We start from the raw sequence: 19,388 nt of genomic DNA, 5'->3' as shown, positions 1-19,388 counted from the left end.
ATGAAAATACCGATAATCTTTATTAACTAGGTGCCTTGTACCCTTCCTATCTTGCTCCTTTTACTTGTTAAAGCTTGTATCTATCTTTTGAATCTTTCATTGCCTTTAAGGGTGGATAAATATTCTTTGCCTTAAGGCTCCTTATCGAGAAGCTTACACTTCTTAGTACACACATGATCTACTGAAGACCTTATATTTACCCATCATATGCATCATGCAAAATCGAGCTCCTCTAACTCAACTCTTTCACAGCCACATAAAATCTTTTACCAACCATCTTTTTAAATGTAGATATCGTTGTATTACGACTAAAGTCAAATGTAGGAGTTTGAATTCTTACAACAGAGCTCTACTACACGATCTAGAATAAGAAGAAAGAGTGATAGTCCTAAATGCCCTGTAGCCTCCTGCTTATAAGTGTGGTGCACTACACACCAATAAAGAAGACTCTACTAGACACGGCTTGTAGAATCTCTAGGACAGAACTGCTCTGATACCACTTTTGTCACGACTCGAATCAGAGGGCCCCGACGGGCACCTGGTGCTTTACTCAACCGAGTACCAACGTAACATATCTTTCTTATCATACTATCATGAGTAAATGAGCCAGAAAACCGGTCATGAGATAACAAGAATAAAACATAAGGGAATACTCAACATATGAAGACCCAAAATGATATACAAACTTACATATGTGACATACGGGCCTATAAGGCCGACATGACCATTTGTAAACTCAAAACATAGGCCGACAAGGCCATACAAGTGTCCCTACACCTGACATCTGTCTACAAGCCTCTAAGAGTACATAAAATCATAAAGATCGGGACAGAGCCCCGCCATACCAATCAATACATATCCAAAGCATACTGACCAACTAGGCAACTCCGGAGCAAGTGGAATGCACCAACACCTTCGCTGAGCTGATAGCCTACTAGGAGGACTGTCAACCTATCAATCGGGACCTGCGAGCATGACACGCAGCATCCCCAGGCAAAAGGGATGTCAGTACGAATAAAGTACCGAGTATGTAAGGCAGAAAAGCATAAAAAAGAACAGTAATGTAAAGAGAGATAGAAGAGATACAACCTGTAACATCTGAGTGCCTCTGGGGGCTACTGACATGAAATGCATAATACATATATATACATGAACTTTTTAAAACATTCGCCTCTTTGGGCATCATCATCATCATATCGTACCCGGCCTCAAAAAGGACTCGGTAAAAATGTACTCGGCCATCATAAGGCTCGGTAGAATCGTACCCGGTCACGTGGAGCTCGGTAAACCCAACTGATCAGTGGTTGCACAATAGGTGCCATACCCGGCCGACTATAGCGCGGCTCGGTAGAGTAAAATAGATACATATATATAATGCATGCTCGACTCATGAAATCACGTTCTAACCCTTTCGGAGTGATGTAAGGTCATTGCACCTTCGATTAACATTATGGACATCCCTACCATCAATATGAACCTTAGTGGGATTTAAGGATCATACACACTTGTTTAGAATAACTTTATAAGGAAAGAACAACATGGACAACCTTAGTTTCTAGGAGTAGATCCGTTATGAATTAGCGTACCGTTTATGTTCATGTCACTTTAGATCATGCCAAAAGAAAGAAGCAAGTGCCTTAACATACCTTGTATATTCTTCCCAACCTCAAGCTATGCAATTTCACGGCTCCTTAGTCTACAATAAGAGAATGACACTCTCGTTATCGTTTAAGCGTCGTAACTATTATGTATCCACCACAACCTATTTTACAATGAAACGGACAGAACCTCCCCTATATATATGACTTCACACTAGTCAAAACAATCACAAACAGCCCAACATACCCCTATCACTTCATACACAACACGACAACCATAATAGTGTCAACCAACCCGAAAATGTTACGACGAACGACCAACAAACAACCTTGCCATTATGTGGTGTTTCTCCACAACCTTCCTCCTCTCAACTCCATAAAAATAGAAGTAAAAGAGACAACCCAATACCAACACGAAACAGCCCAAAAATATTCTCACAAGTTCATCAACTCAAAAATAATTTTTCAGTTTACTTAAACACGTTTCGACTTGTCTTTTCTTTCAAATTGGGAAATACAACCAAAAGTACATCATTATACCTCTTATACAATAAACCAGCCATGAATTCAACTTAAAAATAAGTTTATAACCAGCCAACCATTACACAAGAACAAACAACATACCATTCTTTCGAAACTAGCTAGGTCTATTCTTTACGATCGAGTTACAACTCGCAAACGCATAGATAATGGAAAGAGAAGCATAAACTTACCTTGTACTAAGTATAACCCATGAAACCTGGTCCCTTTTCATCAAAAATAAGTTCCTCAACACGGCTACAAGAAGGAGAAAGAGAAACTAGCAAGCTGTCCGGACTTTTCAGCACTAGAATCGCGTCGTAACACCCGGAATACCCTAGGGTTTGTGTGGGATTTTTGGGGAGGCGTTGCAGGGGTTCAATTAGGTTTTCTTGGTCTAAAAGATAGGTGAAATAACTGAGTTTATAATCCCTTAAAAGTCCCCTCTTGACCGACTTAGTTGAGGCCTCTCAGCTACATTTAACCTAAGTTTCAACTCATTTTTGAATGTAACTTGTGATGACCTTTTCCAACTTTTGTTCCACAACTTGCTTGACTTAAAAACATAACACACGACTATCATACGACTAAACTAACTCATAACATAACCTCATCATCATGTTAATCACCCTTGTCTCACCCCAAAAGTATAGGTTATAACATTCCAAACTTGTCGACATTCGACGAAACTTATTTTCTTTAATTCATTTAGCGCCTAAGCTTTCCAACCCTTTTGGTACTCGTTATTCATGATCATAAAGATTTGTAACCTCCATTATAAAAGGATTAACTTACTTTATGTACTTTCAAAGTTGATCTCATTTTTGAGCTTACATCAATTGACTTACGGATACTCTAACATACGAAAACATAGGATGTAACAAAAATCCCGGCAACGGAACAATAGTTCAACAATCAAATCCCGACAAGGGAACAATATCAAAAACATCAATATCCCGACAAGGGAGATAACATTAAAAGCAACAACATCCCGGCAAGGGAGACAATATATTAATCCTCTTCTCTTTTTCACATTTACTTCACAACTCACTTCACAACTTGAGTCAATGCTCAATAAGGTTCAATTGCCAATTATACTTCCACAATTCATTATACAACTTAAGAAAACGCTCTTCAATATTCAAATACCACTATCACTTTCACAAGCTTTGCTCAACAATAGAAATTATCACATAAGGCAGGAACAATACAAACGGAGTCACGTTGATCATAGTATAAGACTCACGGGCATGCTTGACACCAACGTATAGATACTCGTCACCATATTTATACGTCGTACTCAACAAATAACACATAGCAAATAGGACACAACTCTTAATCCCTCAAGCTAAGGTTATACCAAACACTTACCTCGATGCCACGAACACAATTCAAGTCTCAACTATCGCTTTACCTCTTGATTCCACCACCAATTCGCTCGTATCTAGCCACTAGTTACTTAACTACATCAATAAATGCTAAATGAATCAATTCCAATGCATGAAAATAGGTTTTCTAAAGTTTTCCCAAAAAGTCAAAAATTGCCCCCGGGCCCACATAGTCAAAGCCCAAGGTTCGAACCAAAACCCGATCACTCATTCCCCCACGAACCCAAATATACAATTTGTTTTGAAATCAAACCTCAATCGAGATCCAAATCCCTAAAATTTGAAAAACCTAGGTTCTACCCAAAACACCCAATTTCCCCCATGAAAACCTTTGATTTGAGTTGAAATCATAAGAAAAGATGTTAAAGATTGAAGAAACCGAGTTAGAAATGACTTACAATCGATTTGGAAGAATATTTGTCTTTGAAAAATCGCCTAAGAGTGTTTTGGTTGTGAAAGGGTTTGAAAAATGGTTGAAATGCGTCTAAGTTATGATTTTGCAGGTTGCAAGTGTCGCAATTGCGAACCCCTCAGACTGCTAACTTCGCAAATGCGAAGCTTTTGTCGCATTTGCGACCCAGCTTATTTCCAGTCACCTTCGCATTTGCGAGGGACCATTCGCAAATGCGATGCCGCATTTGCGATAAAGAAGTCGCATTGTGACCAAGGCAGCCCAGGTCGGATATCGCATTTGCGAGCCAGGCTTCGCATTTGCGAAGCCTGTAGACCTGCAACATACCAGCTGAAAACTTGCAACTTCCTAAGTTCAATTCCACTTTGTGGCCTATCCAAAACTCACCCGAGCCCTCGGGGCTCCAAACCTAACATGCACACCAACCTAAAAACATCATACGGACTTGTTTGTGCAATCAAATTACCAAAATAACATCAATAATTATGAATTGAACCCCAAACTCATGAAATCATCCAAGAAAACCCAAAAATTCAAAATCTCAACTTTAAGTCCGTTTTATACCAAACCAATCCCGATCTTTAACAAATTTTACAGATTCAACCAAATTATTATTTCGAACTTGTACCGGGCTCCGGAACCAAAATACGGGCTCGATACTATCAAATTCAAACATATTTCATTTCAAAAAACTCATATATATTCTAGAAAATAATTTTCTTTAAAAATTCATTTCTCGGGATTGGGACCTCGGAATTCGATTCCGGGCATACGCCCAAGTCCCATATTTTCCTACGGACCCTCGGGGACCGTCAAATCACGGGTCCGGGTCCGTTTACCCAAAATGTTGACCGAAGTCAACTTAAATTCATTTTAAAGGCAAAATTTATCGTTTTTCACAGATTTTCACATAATGGCTTTTCGACTTCGCTCCCGGACTACGCACGCAAATCAAGGTGAGACAGAAAGAGATTTTTAAGGCCTCGGAACATAGAATTTATTTCTAAAACAAGTAAGGTCATCACAGAAACATCATTATTAGTTTAAAACCTTTGCAAATGATTTATTTTGCTTCAATTATTAGCAAAAATCAGAAAGTATAAAGGGACCTTTTATAATGGTGTCATATACAATCATCTTTTATAAGCCTTTCAATATTTTAGGTCATGATGCTAGAAGCTAGGCAAAATCTCACGAGCCATATTATATCTTTGACTTGGTGGAGTCTCGGTCATGTCTGTCTGTCTCTAGCATCAAATTATTATAGTACTAAATGTGAATGCTTCTTTTCTATTTGTTTCCTCATTTTTCTTTTTGTCATTTCAACCAATGGCGTTTCAGCAAAGGTCATGTCTGTCTGTTTGATCTTGTTTTTGGGAACATCATAATATATTGCTTGGTTAGCTGGGGTTCTTGATTTGGTCTAGTCGATTAAGGTTTTGTCAAAGAAAGTTGCATATTATCTTACTTCATCATATAATAAATACACTCTTTTGGTATTAGACACATGCATGATTTACGTGTTTTGCATAATCTACGAAAGGTACGTGCATTAATTACATTAAACTATGCAAATTTGATTAGGCAGAAGTTAGATTTGCTAGAGTTTGAATCTTGCCGCTGACAAAATTTGACATTTAAGTTTGGAGGAGAGTAAATGGGTGGATAAATGTACACTTCAGAGCAGGGGCGTAGTTAGTCCATCGAGTACGGATTCGGCCGAACCCAATTGCTTTGGTCCAATTCATGTATTGTCTTAAAAAATTCATTGAATATGTACAAATTATTAATTTAGAACCCAATAACTTAAAAGGACTAAAACCCCGAACCCATAAGCTTCAAATCCTGGCTCCGCCTCTGCTTCAGAGTATTGAATTGGTGCACCAATTGGAGTCGAATATCAAAAGTGCACCAGAGATTTTTCAATAAAGTAATATATTGCCTACAATAAAACTAGAATTTTTTCCCCTTAAAGTTAATGAGGAATGATGGAGATCCGATCAGAGCAAACAATTGCCAAAAAAACTATTGGAATTCCACCTAGTTACACGGCTATTCACATTGTGAAGTTTTAACCATTGAACTATATATTGGGTTCAGGGTAAATTGAAAATGAGATGACATATTTTGGATAAAAATATCATTTTCTTAAAAGTATAAAATTAATTAAATAACTGAACAAAAGTATAATAGTACTTTATATTCCTGAAGAAATTCACAAGAAATTATCTAAAAGTTAGTCACAACAACCCCTTCCATCCAATTCTCAAAAAAAGAAAAAAAATTCTGAATTTTTATATGGGTTTCCTAATCATCAGCTTTTATAATTTGTACGGAGCAATATTTTCTATAGGTTGTTTTGTAGATGCACACGTGATAGCATAAAAGTCGATTAATTTGCATTCAGCTCAGTTCAGATCAACTAGACACTCAGACGTGATACACTTGAAGTAAGGAGAATAACAAAATATGATATTTTTGTGTCACTATTTGATTTTTTGACCCATGTAATAGAAGTTTTGAGAAAATAGTCTGACGCCAGAATTTAAAGTACGTTTGCCAGAATTTCAGCAAATTATGACGATTGTCAAATTTTATGGCAAAATCCTACAATTATCAAAATTTTCAACCACAACATTGAAAAAATCTGGTGACCGTCAAGATTTTATCACAAATTCACCAGAATATTCGGCATTACGGTGCTTCAAATTCTGGCAATTGCCAAAATCACTTCCCAAAATTCTAATCATCATATTTTCAAAATTCTGGTGGAGTGCTATTTTTGAAGACCTGTTTGACCGAGGTCAAAATTTAAATGGCGGTCCTAAAAAGGGTCCTCCAACGTAATTTCCACCCTGAATGCCGGCAAAGTAAAAAGGATTTTTTTCATTCCTATACTATTTGAAACTTTATTACCCTTAATGTCCATGTTTAGCTAATTACCTTGCATAAACAAGTTTTGTTTATAAATTATATGCATTCCACCTTAAAAGGCTCTCAATCCATTATTAAGGCTTTCAATCAAGGGATTTAGTTACACCATTTTCCTTTTTTCTCTCCTCTCTCCCCTCTTCTCTCCCCTTTTCTCTCCAAAATATTAAAATCTTATGAAAACCAGGTCTAATCTCATCGGAGACTGACCGCCCAAGTGCTTCCTGCATGACTTTGTTTGATCCAAGAAAAAATCTCATTTCCTAAAGTTTAACCAGTATGTCTACTTAGCCAAGTCTCCTTATTTCACTAACCAATAAAAGAAGCTGATAAAAGATGGACCGTAGATATTCCACGATGTCCAGTATGGTGGTATGAACAAAATCAGAGAACCAATTCATGCTGGGGAGAATGACAGAAATAAGAAACTATGTTGTCATTATTGATTTTTTGACCACGGTAACAAAAGTTTGGAGAAAAAATCCCACCAGAATTTTACAGTTCGCTCGTTAATTTTTTTTAAAATCACCATAATTTAATTTTTCAGCATTATAGGTAAAAATTCTAGTAATCATCATAATTTTTTATGCTTCAAATTTCTAACGGGTACTTCAAAATATCAAATCTGAAATGGAAAGAAAAAATGCTTAATAGACTCTCCGTGCTGCTAATTAATACGAAAGACCAACAAAAATCCTCCCCGAGACTTCCCAACTCAACACTAATTTTCAATCAATAACCCTCCCAAAATGATTTGTATGAGAAAGTGCAATTGTTTAATGATAACACATTGACTGTTTCTACACAATGTACTCTCTACATAAATGTCATACTGCTTGTGTTTACAATTTATCTGCAATATTCATATATTATTTCTACCCAATTATGTACAACTACAATGTCATACCGCTTAAATACACATTTTATACAAAATTTATACAATATGTCCTTTGTATACTTTGTATCTGATTTATACATAGTAAAAATAAATTTTATACAACTAACTATATATTATACAATTTATCTATAACTTAACTACAACCTATCTATAACTTTCACACATTATTTGTATCAAGTTAAATACAACTACAGTAACATACAACTTAAATACAAATTTTATACAATATGTCATTTGTATATTTTGTATCTGATTTATACATATTAAAAATAAATTTCATACAACTAAATATATATTATACAACTTATCTATAATTTTCATACATTATTTCTACTCAGTTATATACAACTACAATATCATACAATTTAAATATAATTTTTGTACAATGTTGTTCAACTTTCATACAATAGTTAAATAAATAAAAGAAAAATATATAAATAACATAATACAATTTTACTACAATTCTGCAGTATAATGTATGTCATGTCTTCTTCTTCTTCTTCTTCTTCTTCGAGTTTCAATCTGAAATTCAGCCAAAATCAAGTCTAATCTTTACCAAAACCCCTCAAAATTAAGATATAAACTCCAAACCACATTTCCAATTGTTTGCAACAACGCCCAATCCAAACAAATAATGATTTTTGAAAACCCAAATTTGAATTCAAAGCTTCAAAGCTTTTAATGGATGTCAATGGTGGAATTGCTGCTCTCTTTTCCTTTGCTTTACATTACTGAAATTAGGGATTGAGAGATAGATAGAGACGTAGAGAGGATTCTCAATTCTTTGCAACAACATCCAATTCAAACAAACAATATTTTTTGAAAACCCAAATTCGAATTCAAAGCTTCAAAGCTTTTTAATGGTTGTCAATGGTGGAATTGCTGCTCTCTTGTACAAGATGCGCGGGGGAGAGGGGTGGGATGTGGAGAGAGAAACGTGGGGGAGTGGAAGATATGTTAGAGTAATTTTAGGACACTAATTATTATTATTAATTCTCTTAAAATGTACATAAATAATAATTAGGTATATAAAATATAATTATAGTAAAACTTGAGTAAGGAGGGTAATATAATTTCATATAATGTATAGGAATGTAAAAATTCCAAAGTAAAATGTGATATCGGAATTGCTGCGTGGGCCAGCCCATCTTTGCCCACTAAAGCTTAAGAGAAGGCCCAGCCCATAAGTAAGAGCAATGAAGTGCCCAATTTCTTCAACATCGACGTTTGTTTGGATCTAGTTGCCATGAAGTAAAAGCGAGTTGTAAAAATGTAAAAGAATAAGGAAGAACTTCATAGTATAGTCGCTTTTAAAAATAATAGTGAGTAATATATATATATATATATATACCGACCGGTCAAATATATAACTTGCCCAAAGAATTGTTGCGTTTTTATTAAGGAGTGTGAATGGAAAATGGAAGAGGCACGTCTTGGATTGCACTTCTTCATCTCACTCTTTCATTGTCTATAAATTTAGAGGCTTGGCCTCATTTTTCATAGATGGAAAATCTAAAATCTTCTCCCCTCTTTTCTACATTGTTGCATTATTTTCTAAATAAATATAAGTGTCCGGTGTGATTTGCTCCGTTTGTTGAGTTCGCTGAATTTCTGTGATTTGAAGTGCCACTATCAGAGAATAATTATTCCGTTCTATCATGGGAGGAATTAATCCGTATACCTTGGGCAACAATGAGGGGATTAAATTCCTTAAGGACACACGGTGAATTCAGTGGGCTCGGAATTATTTTACGATTTGTTTATTGAACTAACATTTGTTTGCTTATCTGATTTTCTGATTTTAAACACAGTAATACCAACAATCTTAAGGAATTTGTTTGTTTATTGTGTTTGTCTTAACATGTATTTGTTGGAGACAACCAGTAAGATAATTATTGGCGGATGATTAATGGAGAAATTTCAAAATGGAAAACAGATCAGTGCATTCATCGTTTGTTTGGGGCTTTCATTTGGATAATTAATCTTTCAAGGAACATTTGTCCTTTATGGTTAAGGACTAGAACTTGAGAACAAAAGGATGAACAATAGTTTGGACCAAACGATGCGGCTGATCGTTGCATCTTCTCAAAGTTAAATTGAGAAACTCAAGAAAGGATAACATCAACTTGAGAAAATTGGAAAAAGAAGAAAGCAAAACCAATTCAGACAACGATTACGAGTCGAATTTTAAAGCCAAAATTTGTGAGGTGCGAATACTGTTCGGAAGGATATTTGTTACAAACAGCAATGCACTCAAAAGCTATCCACGCTTGAGCACCATTTGACTGATAAAAAGTTATCTTCAAACGCATCAAATGACATGATTTTTCGGCCATTGCTTGGAGTGATCGGAACTGTTTGACGATAAATCGGGTTCCAAATTTCTTTACTTTACTCGTCTTTAATTAATTTTCTGTCCTATATGATTTATGGATTCAGTTTCTACAAATATTAGGAGATAATTATTTTTAATGATCTCAAAATTATATTCTCTTTGCATGCTAATGAGTAGAAATAATGCATGGTTAAAGGATAATTTTGTTATTCGGTTTACCAAATGAAATCTGTTTGTTGGTATACAATTTAGTAGCATGCGTGGTATTTTCAAGAAAGTAAGACATTAGACTTACGTTAAATACTTGAAAATTATGTTGAGATCATAAAAATGATATTTTATATGTATATTGTGGAACAGTTAGTTATATCCCAAATAATTTTGTACTGTTTCATGAAAAGTTGTTCGGATCGGATTTTCTGACATTCTTGTTGGAAAATGAGCCTCAAACTTTTAAAGAAACATTGTCTTCCTCAGAAGCACAATATTAGAAAGAGGCAGTCAATAGTGAAATAGAATTCATATTAAGTAATTATACTTGGGAATTGGTTGATTTTCCTCCAGAAAATAAACCTTTGGGTTCTAAGTGCATTTTCAGAAGGAAAATGAAAGCTGATGGTACTATTGACAAATATAAGGCAAGATTGATTGCCAAAGGATTAAGACAACGAGAAAGTCTTGATTACTTTGACACATACTCACCGGTAACGAGAATTACATCTATTTGGATGATAATAGCGTTAGCCACCGTATATGGCCTTGAGATCCATCAGATGGACGTAAAGACAACCTTCTTAAATGGAGATTTGGAGGAAGAAATTTATATGGAACAACCTGAAGGGTTCGTAGTTCTTGGAAAAGAAAAGAAGGTGTGTCGACTTCTTAAGTCACTTTACGGACTAAAACAAGCACCCAAACAATGACATGCGAGATTTGACTAAATAATATTGTCAAATGGTTTCAGCATTAATGAGTATAAACAAATGTGTTTACGTTAAGAGTACTTCAAATCATATAGTCATTATTTAATTGTAGGTGGATTATATGATGATGAAATATTATGTGGGGTTTTTTTGCTTATGCATGACAAAAGCCAATGTTAGACGTAATGTCTAAATGATATAATTTTTGAACCCCACCAATCCTTAGTAGATATTGATATGATAGTAGGTGAATTCATTACTTGTTCAGTTTTAGTGATGAAACTACAAATTCGAAAGTTGTTTACATACTTTTCCAGAAATGATTTGTTCTTTCTTGAACATTTATAATGTTTAGCTCTTTTATGAAACGGTGTCACCTGGAAGGCTGTGACTTTTCATGAAAAGGTGTGTTTACATGTTTTGTATAAACATGACTGTTCATGAACAAATGTATTAATATGTTGGTCTATAATAAGGTGAACTAACCGATGAACGTGACCAAAATCCATTCCAAATTGAATTTGTTTCATGAATGAAGGTGCTATAATTTGCATATCATATAGATATATGAATAAATAGTATACACATGCTTGAAAATGGCGGAATAATTGCGAAATGTGATATATATTAAAAGGTTATGGCCACAACCGATGCCAATCATTCCAGCTCTTGTTATAATATACTATTACTACATTAAGTGTAGTCAATAAGCTGATATGCAATTGAAAGTCGAGACGTATTAGTCTACAACATAAGAAAGTTTGCATTGAACTCTCATGACAATGAAATGAGTTTTGAAATATTTGAAATATACTCCAAATTATGCTTTCACTACAATAAGTAACCCGCGATAATAAGAGGGGTATAGTGATGTAAATTAGATCACTGGTTCAACCAATTCTAAACAGTTGGTGGAGGAGCGATGTCTTAGAAATCATCCAAAAAATGTGCATTGAACTCTCTACATTAGAGGCTGAGTTTATAGTCTTAGACAAGGTCGGTGAAGAAGCTGAATAGCTCCGGAATTTCTTGGAAGATATTCCATTTTGGCCTAAACATTTGGCACCTATATGTATACATTGTGATAGTCAAGCGGCAATAGGCAGGACAGAGAGTGTTATATATAACAGAAAAATCTCGTCATATACGATGAAGACACAATACCGTTAGGCAACTACTCTCTAATGGTATTATCACGATTGACTACGTAAAGTCAAGAGACAACGTGTCGGATCCACTTACAAAAGGCCTATCTAGAGAGGCAGTTGAAAGATCATCGAAGGGAATGGGGCTAAGGCCTAGGACAAGTCATCATGGCAGTAACTCTACCTAGCAGACCGGAGATCCCAAGAGCCAGGTTCAAAGAGATCAAACAAAGTTATGAATGACGGTTCAACATTGTCAAATAACTCAAACTCATTCTCGTGATGAAGACAATGTTCAGAAATCAAGGTAAAGCATTAAGGATTTTTGATGAGTCAATAAAGCTTAAAGCTTTTTAATGATTTGCAAAGTCTGGCAGGATATGACCAGATAGTGTGTCTATAAGATTACACGTTTAGAAATTACCTATGTGAGTGTGAAGTGTAAGCCGCTTTAAGGGGAATGAAAGTAAAAGCCCATTCTCTAATTACTCATGAAACCAGGCGGTGTTCATGGCCGAAACGAATACAACCGTGAGAACCAAAGACGGTTAAGGATTGATTGTGTGACTTATGGTTGTCTAGGTATACATCAAAGCTCGTTCAAAGATATCAAATCTACCGATTGACCGAGTATATCTGACATAAGTTCACTACGGAAAGTTCAAAGGGAAACCTACTTATCCAGATGCGATTAATCCTTACTTGCGAATCACACATTATTTTCATGCATGTTTTTCACATATGTCCATTCCCCATTCATGTGGGGGATTGTTGCGTTTTTATTAAGGGGTGTGAATGGGAAATGGAAGAGGCACCTCTTGGATTGCACCTCTTCATCTCACCCTTTCATTGTCTATAAATTTAGAGGCTTGGCCTCATTTTTTATAGATGGAAAATCTGAAATCTTCTCCCCTCTTTTCTACATTGTTGCATTATTTCTAAATAAACATAAGTGTCAAGTGTGATTTGCTCCGTTTGTTGAGTTCGCTGAAGTTCTGTGATTTGAAGTGCCGCTATCACAGAATAGTTGTTTCGTTCTATCCTGGGAGGAATTAATTCGTATACCTTGGACAACAGTGAGGGAATTAAATTCCTTAAGAACACACTGTGAATTCAGTGAGCTCGGAATTATTTTACGATTTATTTATTGAACTAACGTTTGTTTGCTTATCTGATTTTCTGATTTTAAACACAGTAATACCAACAAGAATAACTCATCATTTTAATTTCCTCGACTTGCATATATTGTTTGATAGCTCATTTGCATGCACAGGATATTAATGTTGGAGCTACTGACTAGCTACAGTGCATCAGATGCAGAATTTCCTTTTGGATATATTTAGTTGATGTTGAAAAGAAAAGTATTTAATGTTTGAGTTAAAAAGAGTATTTGAAAGTTATAATTGCATTTGAACTTAAATTTCACTTGGAAAAAAAGCTATACACGATGAAATTTTTCATTACTTTAATTGTAATACTCCTCAAATAAAATTAACATTTCACCAGTATTTCAAATATTGAAGTCTAGTACTATTTGAAACTGATGACGTTCAAACTATTATTTGCAAATATTGAACTTCAGTATTTACAAATAAAATATTATTAATGGTCAAACCGGCAGACATCACCATATTATTATTAAAGTACCAGTTTACCACGATGTCTACTACTCCCTTGTTACAACTTACTACGAAATGTACACTGCCATTTTTAAATAATGAGTAAACTGTCTTTTTTTTTGGAAGATATCAGACTTAACTTATTTTTATCCCGTGTGAAAGCATGTAAGAATCTATGTATTTAACTCAAAACTTTAAGAAAATAGATAGGTAACTCAATTCTTCATTTTACATGCAAACTGAATGAGGAACAATACAATTATTTAACACCTTCCCGCACGTGTATCCCAATTCTTGGTTTTACATATGGAGGCTCAATTGGAATGGATATAAAGAAAGAGACACATTAGGCTCAATTTTTCAATATGTGTGGAACTAAACCAATATGAGTGACTCAATCGATTGATTTGAGAGAGAGAATTCCTCACAGAAGCTCCATGAGATGAGTTAAGAAAGAGAAGTCCTAGACGATAGAATGTAAGTATTAAAGAATAAATTATTTTTAAAGTGAACTAAACGAGAAAACTAGACGGTTAATTTGATTAAAAGGCAATAAACTGTATTACTGTAAATTCATGCGAGACACTACTATGTATTACTAACCAATTACGAACAATGTTATTATTTTAGACTAATACTCAGACAAAAAGGGGTTGAATTGTGTATTACCTGATTTTCGCGTTTTCAAAGAACATGGTTCTTTGACTATTTGAACATACTCAAACAAGAATAATTGCAAAAAAGTAATCAATACAGAGATTTTTACGTGGAAAACCTCCTTACTCAAGGGAGTAAAAACCATGACCTAGCTACCCTGTAGAATTTTTTGCAGATCTCCACTAACTTCAAAGAGCAGTTTTAGGTTACAACTCAATAACCAAGGGGACTAACTCTAGTACTCTAACCCCTAAATCAACCTAATTGTAGCAACCCCTACCCAAACTAACTCTAGCCCAGAAAGCTTACAAAAATAGCGTCTCAACAATAACCTATTATTACATTTTTATGAAAGCAGATAGGTTGCAATTCAGAACACTAGACTCAATCTGACAACTAAAGAACTCGAGCAACTTCATCTTCAAAAACTGGTTCTTCAGTTGATTGAGTTGAATATTCAGAAGTACCTTTTTGCTTTGCATGTTATTGTCAGAAGTATTCTCACAATTTCTCTCAATAGCGGTAGTCTTGAATTATGGCAAAAAGTCTTCTTTTATAGGTGCAAGGTTGGCCGAAATTCTTCTTCAATGAATGCTCTAAAAACTAGAATATTTCAGTTAAGGAAATCTTCTCATATTTAGACTTGGTTTCCTTATTTGATTCCAACTTTGCAATATTCTTTCTTCCCACGAGTATTTCTAAATATGCATATTCCTTTTATTACATGAAGTCCACCCAGATGCGTATTCCTTTTTGGACACAGATAGGATCTTCTAGGAATCCTTATTCGCATGGGAATGCTGGCTTTTTACGTCTGACTTGCTTTCTTCAGCTAGCTGCAAACCTGGTTCACTTGACTTTCAACTTGTTTATCTTGTCTTATCTGCACAACAGTCTTGCATCACACGAAACTGGATCATAAAACGTGGTTCTCAGACAAGGTTTGTTAATCATCGAAACATAATATATGCTCAACTCAAAAAATTCTTCCTTTTTGATGATGACAAACCCCTCTGCGAATCAGTCAACTGTTTGCTCCAATTTCATCAATTTTCAGCACAAGAACCAGTTTCATTCACATCACTCTTCTCCAGTTTGTCCATATTTTCACACGTGTAAAGGACTCGCCTTCCATTCATCGCAGCCCTAAAGATGGCTAGGCATAATTTGTTATAGAACCTGCAAACAGAAAAATCAAGAACAAATCAACAGTATATTCTCTTATTAGTCCAAGTGACATTCAAGAACTAGGTTTATATATTACGCACACACCTAACTTCTCCATTTTGCCATCATAAAAAAAATAACAAGTCAGTAAGTTCAGTGACAGAATGCAGCAATGTAAAACTCATGGCCGTTGGGGTTACATTAACATATACATATCATCAGGAGAATACATGAATAATCAAGTAAAAGTCAGTCTAGACACATAAAATTTGACAAAAGATAGGAAATTTTATAGATTGACAATTATTAAGCCATGTACCACATTATTCCCTAAAAGGCCCAAATCAAAAGACGATTGAACAAACCCGTCAGATTTCCAACAACATCAAACAAAAAAAACTCCAAATAGTGGTCATAGAGGGGATGTCGGACAGGGAATTGACTAAGGGTGAACTAGGGACCTAAGAGGACTGAGGACCATGTTCTTTAGTAAAGGAGGGTTCTCCTTGGATTAGCCCAGAAGCCTTTCAATTTTAGCAGCAGAGGTTTCTTGCTCCTTCTTATTCTCCTCATCCAGCCTCCTGTTTTGCTCCTTCAGGGAGGCAATCTCTTCTTTCACCTTTTTCTTTTCCTTATTGACAGTAGCTAATTCCTTAAGTAGGTTAGTGACCATGCTTTTGCTTTTGATTCAGGTGGTCGGGCAATACAGTCACGTTCCCCCAGGGTCTTCTATTCAAATATGTCCTTTGTTCCCCTTTTAGGACCTCTGAGGGTAACCTTAAAGTGCTCAAACACCCTAGTCAACAGAAACCCATAGAGCAAAACATGAGTATTTCTTTCTTGATCAGTAACCCTTGCCATATGCTTCAACATTAGAGATGGGAGGTTGATTTAGCCTATTCTGATCCCAAACATTGTCACCATAGTATCTTTTAACCAACAACAATAATATCACTAGTACTACTAGTAAATCAATGAGAAACTCGCAACTATCTATCAACCCACCACCTTAATCCTCGACCTCCATACCTTCCTATATCTAGTCATGTCTTCGGTTTGGTGAAGCACCGATATGTCCTGCCTAATTACCTATCCCCAATACCTTTTTGGCCTACCCCTACCCTTCATCAAGCCCTCCATGGTCAACCTTTCACACCTCCTGACCGGGGCATCTATGTCTCTCCTCCTTACATGCCCAAATCAGTGTAGCCTCGATTCCCGCAACTTGTCTTCAACTGAATGCCACTCACACCTCTGATAAAGAACCTCCATTACAAATCAAGGTAGGTTGCATCATGCCTCCTTTTAGAACAAGACAATAAACATTTATTCACAAACTCAAATAACAGCTTGTGAACTGGTTTCATCTCCCCTTTTCCTACCTTTCTAGCAATCACATTTTCCCTTTTCTGAGTGTACTTGTTGGTCAAGTACATGGCGTCTTACTTTTCCCCCAACTCAGTCCACTCACACTTCACGTAAGTATCAAACTCTTCCATTGGCACATTCAAAATTTCTCCCAGTATCTTAGCATCAAGAAGCAGGTTCACTCCCCTAACTTTAGTACTCATTGTCATTCTCCAGTACTTTGAAATTCATGTAAAAATGAAGCATTTCTTCACCGTACATGACAGGGAGTTGGCAAAGGAACAAGTGTGTCCACCCTTAGACCTCCCACTACCTCCTCCGGTGTATCATTACACACATCATCAGCATTGTCACCCTCATTTTCTGTGATCATATCACTAGCTACCACTATTTCTTATTCTTGAATCCCAACATTACCTTCCACATTCGATTTTTCACTAGTAACCGCTTCTGCTTATACAATGCCAACCTCATTCTCACAATCGATCTTTGCTCCCCCCTCAATTTGTGGCTCCTCTACAACTTGATTTCCTTTCTCAAAACCTTCACTCTCTTCTTCGTCAGAATAGTCAACTAACCCAGTGAAGGATTTTGCGGCTTTTGATGGAGAGGTTAGTTCTTGGCTAGACTGGGCTTTGATAGTTGTGGAAACAGTTATAGTGGGGTTAGGATTTGGGTTTTCGGTGGTGATTTCAGAGATAATCTTACTAGGTGAGTTTGCCATTGTAGTGAGATTTTGTGATTATACAGGAAGACGAGAACTAGGGTTTTTTTTTGTTCAGAAACTGGAACTTCTTTTACTCATTTTGATCAAAATGGGGGGAATGGAGAGAAGAAAAGGTTTTATAGTGGATAATTTGACAATTTATTGGTCTTGATTTTTTCTTTTAATTGATCATAATATGGTTCTAAATGGGAGAGAAAGGGTAACTGTCATAATTTTGAAATTGTAAAAAAGTGTCGGTTAGGTAATTTAATTGGCGGCAAAGACATGTGCAGGTAGTTTAGGAAACTAGTCCTGATTGCATGCGAACGAGGATTTAATCATGATTGCCCTATGACTTGATGGTTTTGGAACCTGATCCACTTTTAATTACTAGGGTTATTAGGATTGGTTCATGGAGTGCAAAATTGGTAGGAACCTGGTTTAAATGATGTAGTAGTTTAACGATTAAGTATAACAATCAATTGGATAGGGGGTACATACCTGGGTGTCAAACAACCGGGTTCTTTGACTTATTTCCTCAATGTTGGCTGTGAAACCTTTTCTTGTCCAGACTTTTATCATCAGATTACTCATCCATGCCTTAGAATCCACGTCATGCATGCATGTATACCTGTTACAATATAACTGAGTTAGATATTATTCAACACATTTACTCACTGAACAGATTATTAAAACATAGCCAGTCATTGAGGGAAGTCAAGAGTATCCTAGTCCATCTTGATCAAACCAATCTCCGAGCGGTTTCTTTCAAAGTGATCCATGCTCAAAGCTTTGATAAATATGTCAGCAATTTGATCTTCTGTCTTGCAAAACTCCACACTGATATGACCTTTTTTACATTGTCTCTCAAGAATTGATGCCTCACATCAATATGTTTGGTTCTCTTGTGGTGGACCGTATTTTTGGCTATATTCATAACACTTGTATTGTCACAACATATGGGAACCTTTTCAATTATCATCCATAGTATTCCAGTTATTACTTGATCTATAGCAGTTGAGCATAGCATGATACAACAACTACATACTCAGGTCCAGCAGTTAATATAGCCACACAATTTTGTTTCTTAGATACCCATGATATTAAACGTGATCCAAGAAAATAGGCTATTCCTAATGTGCTCTTCCTGTCCACCAAGTACCAGCATAGTTGGTGTCTGCATATCCAATCAATTCGAATGAGTCTCCAATTGGGTACCAAAGAACCAGGTCTTGAGTACTCTTGAGGTATTTCAAGATTCTTTTAACGGCCTTCAAGTGTGATTACTTTGAATTGGATTGGAATTTTGCCCACAACCCCACACTATACACAATATCAGGCCTACTTGCGGTCAAGTAGATCAAGGAAGAAATCATACCTCTACACTTCTTTTCATCAACAGGTGTTCCAGATTTATCGATATCCAACCTGATTGCAGTAGCAATTGGAGTTTCAATTGTTTTAGCATTGTCCATATCAAACCTTTTGAGTAGCTCATTGACGTACTTCTATTAGTGTATCATAGTTCCCTTTTCTGTCTGCTTGACTTGGAACCCAAAGAAGAAGTTTAATTCTCCCATTATACTCATTTTAAATTCACTTTCCATGAGTTCAGCAAATGCATTGCACATAAATTTGTTCGTGGCTCCAAAAATGATGTCATCAACATATATTTGCACTATCAGCAGGTTCTTGCCACTCTTTAATAAAAATAGTGTGTTA

At 35.8% G+C, this 19,388-nt stretch overlaps 1 protein-coding gene across 1 annotated transcript; it reads right to left on the bottom strand.

Moving 5' to 3' along the window:
• Positions 1-18,015: 18,015 nt before the first annotated feature.
• On the bottom strand, positions 18,016-19,141 carry LOC142163181 (uncharacterized). The gene is made up of 4 exons (XM_075220441.1): positions 18,954-19,141; positions 18,715-18,813; positions 18,168-18,297; positions 18,016-18,102 (listed from the first exon to the last, which is right to left on the bottom strand). The coding sequence occupies exons 1-4, from the start codon at positions 19,139-19,141 to the stop codon at positions 18,016-18,018; spliced, it is 504 nt and encodes a 167-aa protein (XP_075076542.1).
• Between the last annotated feature and the right edge of the window lie 247 nt (positions 19,142-19,388).

The sequence above is a fragment of the Nicotiana tabacum genome, chromosome 8 (genome assembly GCF_000715075.1).
Source record: "Nicotiana tabacum cultivar K326 chromosome 8, ASM71507v2, whole genome shotgun sequence".
Taxonomy (NCBI): Eukaryota; Viridiplantae; Streptophyta; class Magnoliopsida; order Solanales; family Solanaceae; genus Nicotiana; species Nicotiana tabacum.
Note: the sequence above shows the minus strand (reverse complement) of the source record. Positions and strands in the feature narration are given on the sequence as shown.

What these genes read in the sequence shown, in the direction of transcription:
- LOC142163181 (XM_075220441.1), bottom strand. Translation starts at nt 19,141, where the DNA reads ATGGACAATGCTAAAACAATTGAAACTCCAATTGCTACTGCAATCAGG. An exon ending in AAATTCCAATCCAATTCAAA is followed by an intron (nt 18,814 to 18,953) that starts GTAATCACACTT and finishes CTTGGTGGACAG; the next exon opens with GAAGAGCACATTAGGAATAG. An exon ending in CCCGGTTGTTTGACACCCAG is followed by an intron (nt 18,103 to 18,167) that starts GTATGTACCCCC and finishes CATTTAAACCAG; the next exon opens with GTTCCTACCAATTTTGCACT.